Raw genomic sequence first — 3,142 nt, 5'->3', positions numbered from 1 at the left:
TGGTTTGGAATCTCGGAAGCCACCTCTTTGTTATTCCTCGCCTGACTTGAGCGTCGGAGGGCCGTCGCCGGGACACCCCTCCCGGCTCGGTTTTGTTGCAGGTTCGCCGGAGCACTCGAGGATCCAGCAGGGAGCGCCACGTCCCCAGCGTCCTTTGACTTCTGATCCGGACAGGATCAGGAGATATTGTTAGTGGCAAAGGAAAAAAATCAGGAAATCAGTTTAAAACGACCAGGGGATACTCGTTGGGGTTCACATTACATGACTATTATCCGTTTGATGTCTACGTGGACTTCTGTTTTACAAGTGCTTGAAAATGTGTATGATAATGGTACTAATGATGATAATAGTGGTATCGCCACCAGTTTGATTAATAAGATGAAGAGTTATGAATTTGTGTTTATGATGCATTTGATGAAATCTTTATTGGGAATCGCAAATGAATTATCACTTGCCTTACAACAAAAGGATCAAAACATTGTACTGGCTGCCAGTTTGATCAAGACAATGAAAGTTTGATTACAAAAATTGAGAGAGGAAGGATGGGAGAATTTTTTGGACGCTGTCAATAAATTTTGTAGTAACCATATGATCCCAGTACTGAATATGGAAGAAAATATTAGAACTCGTGGTCGCAGCAGACGTAATGGACAAATGATTACTAATTTTCATCACTATCGTGTTGAAATTTTTTGTTAGATATTATTTTTAAATATTTTATTGAATTTTAATTTTCTAATAATATTTTTTATTCATTTTTTTATTGTTACAATATTAGGTTCTTGATATGATGGTTCAAGAGATGAGTAATCGGTTTTCAGAATCAAGTACGAAGATACTTACTTGCATTGCTTGCTTAGATCCAAAGGACTCTTTTTCTCAATTTGATATTGGTAAGCTACTCCACCTTGCTGAACTTTATCCGAAGGACTTTTCATTGATTGATCGTGAAATACTTGAGGACCAACTTGAGACTTACATTCAAAATGTACGAGGTGAATTTTCTATGATTGAAGATTTGGGAAGTCTTGCTAAAAAGATGGTTGAAACGGGCAAGAATACAATTTTTCCATTGGTATATCGTTTGATCGAGTTAGCATTAGTTTTACCAGTTGCAACTGCTTCTGTTGAAAGAGTTTTTTCTGTGATGAAAATTATCAAGACTGATTTGTGTAATAGGATGGGGGATGAGTGGATGAATGACAGTTTGGTAGTATACATAGAAAAAGATATTTTTGCTACAATTGAAAATGAACAAATTTTACAACATTTTCAACAGATGAACACTCATAGGATCCAGTTGCCTCCTCTTGTTTGTATGTCTAGATCTGATGCTGGTGGTTCAAATATTAAAAAATAATTACTTTATTGGTATGCACATATTTTTATGTTTGTATTTAATACTATTATCTTTTAATATATTTATTTGATAGCAAGAAATTTTTTTTAGTCTCTTCTTTGAGCACCCTTCTAAATTTTTGTCTGGATCCGCCACTGGTTTCCTGTACCACCTTATAGAATCGATCGGTACATGCCTTTCTTTTTTAATTTTGAAAATTTTAGGTTGATGCAAGCCGACACTAACCAATTGAACTAGAGTTTTGATGTAGTTGGTAAAGATTTACACTGTCATATTGGATTAATATTTTATGTGTTAGTGTAAGTGCAAGTTATTTTGACATTAACATTGTAGGTGACCAATAAAATTAGTAGAAATTTAAAAAAAAAAAAAACAAAGTTGGCCAAATTTTTGTCAAGTAAATTAAGTTTCGTAGTTGCAAGTAGGAACCTAAAACTCAATAAGTGTTTGTAGGTAAAATTATAGTAGGTCAAGATGAATGAGATACCATGCAAATGATATGTCTCAGTAGGTAAAGATAAATTCTAAAGTTAGGTGATGAATGACTTAGCTAAGAAATAAGTGTTTCAATGTCAAAGTCAATCGACAAGATGATTGATTATATTTTACTAGTCGACTGATTGACTGATATTTTGATGAAACTTATATTATCCCAAGCTCATTAACTAATATTTCCTTACACTACAAGAAAAAATAGGTCTATAGAATTTTTCATCGTAATTCCGTCGGTATAATCATTTAGTGATGGAATCATGACTGAAAATTAGTTGTCGGAAGGTAATTTGTCGAAAATGAATTTTTTGATGGAACTGACGAATTAATGACCCATGGGTAACTATTGTCGGTAAATTTCTGACGAAAATTTCAATTCCGTCAGTATAAACCGACGGAAATAGTATTTCCGTTGATAAATCATGCCAAAAATAGTGCTTCCGATGGTAGTGGTTATCGACAGAAACGTTGTTTCTATCAATAAATAATTTTGTCAATACTGACGAAAACGTTATTCCATTAGTAAACATTGACGGAAACAGCATTTCCGTCGGTAAATCATTACGATAATTATTGACGGAATACTGATTCCATCGGTAAAATAAAAAAAAAATACAAAAAAAATTTATATTCTTTTTTGTACCCTATTTACAATCCATATATACACTAAATTATCACAGACGATGACATTTCATACATACAAACACATACAAACAATCATATTCATACAATTACATACAAACAATCACATCCACACCTACAAATACATTTCATACATCCTAATAATTTATACATATATTTCATACAATCCATACAAACATAAATAAGCTATAACATCCATATAGATAGATTAATATAAATAGAAACAATCATAATTATCTAAAACAAACAAAATCTAACAAATCACAATAATAGAAACAAACTAAACTATCCAAATATCCATATCTAAACCTAAATTTACAGAATCAGATATTTTATGCATAACTAAGTTTGATACCTGGATAAAAATGAGCAGATGATCAATATGTCAATAGGAACTTCTGAAACATACAATAATATAATATTTAGAAATGTACAGCTTAAAATATGAAGATAGAATAAATATATTTTTATAGTGCTATAATGAAATGCTAAAACCTAAAAAAAATATACTGCATGCCTCAACTATTCATGATTAGATCTCTCAAAAATACTCAAACAAATAAAGAAGAATGTTAATAATTAAAATTGAGTGGGAAGAACTACTTATAAAAGGATGATCCCTCCAAAACTATGGTAAAGACTTCCTCT

At 31.8% G+C, this 3,142-nt stretch overlaps 1 protein-coding gene across 1 annotated transcript; it reads left to right on the top strand.

Annotated features, from left to right (window-relative positions):
* The first annotated feature begins 279 nt into the window (after window positions 1-279).
* Window positions 280-1,360, top strand: LOC122026715 (zinc finger MYM-type protein 1-like). Its single transcript, XM_042585442.1, has 2 exons — window positions 280-513; window positions 779-1,360. The coding sequence occupies exons 1-2, from the start codon at window positions 280-282 to the stop codon at window positions 1,358-1,360; spliced, it is 816 nt and encodes a 271-aa protein (XP_042441376.1).
* The last annotated feature ends 1,782 nt before the right edge of the window (window positions 1,361-3,142 follow it).

The sequence above is a fragment of the Zingiber officinale genome, chromosome 10A (genome assembly GCF_018446385.1).
Source record: "Zingiber officinale cultivar Zhangliang chromosome 10A, Zo_v1.1, whole genome shotgun sequence".
Taxonomy (NCBI): Eukaryota; Viridiplantae; Streptophyta; class Magnoliopsida; order Zingiberales; family Zingiberaceae; genus Zingiber; species Zingiber officinale.
The sequence above is the reverse complement of the archived record's forward strand: the minus strand, read 5'-3'. Positions and strand labels throughout refer to the sequence as shown.

Coding starts and splice junctions, on each gene's coding strand:
- LOC122026715 (XM_042585442.1), top strand. CDS start 280: ATGTCTACGTGGACTTCTGTTTTACAAGTGCTTGAAAATGTGTATGAT. Junction 514..778: donor GTTTGATCAAGACAATGAAA/GTTTGATTACAA, acceptor TTACAATATTAG/GTTCTTGATATGATGGTTCA.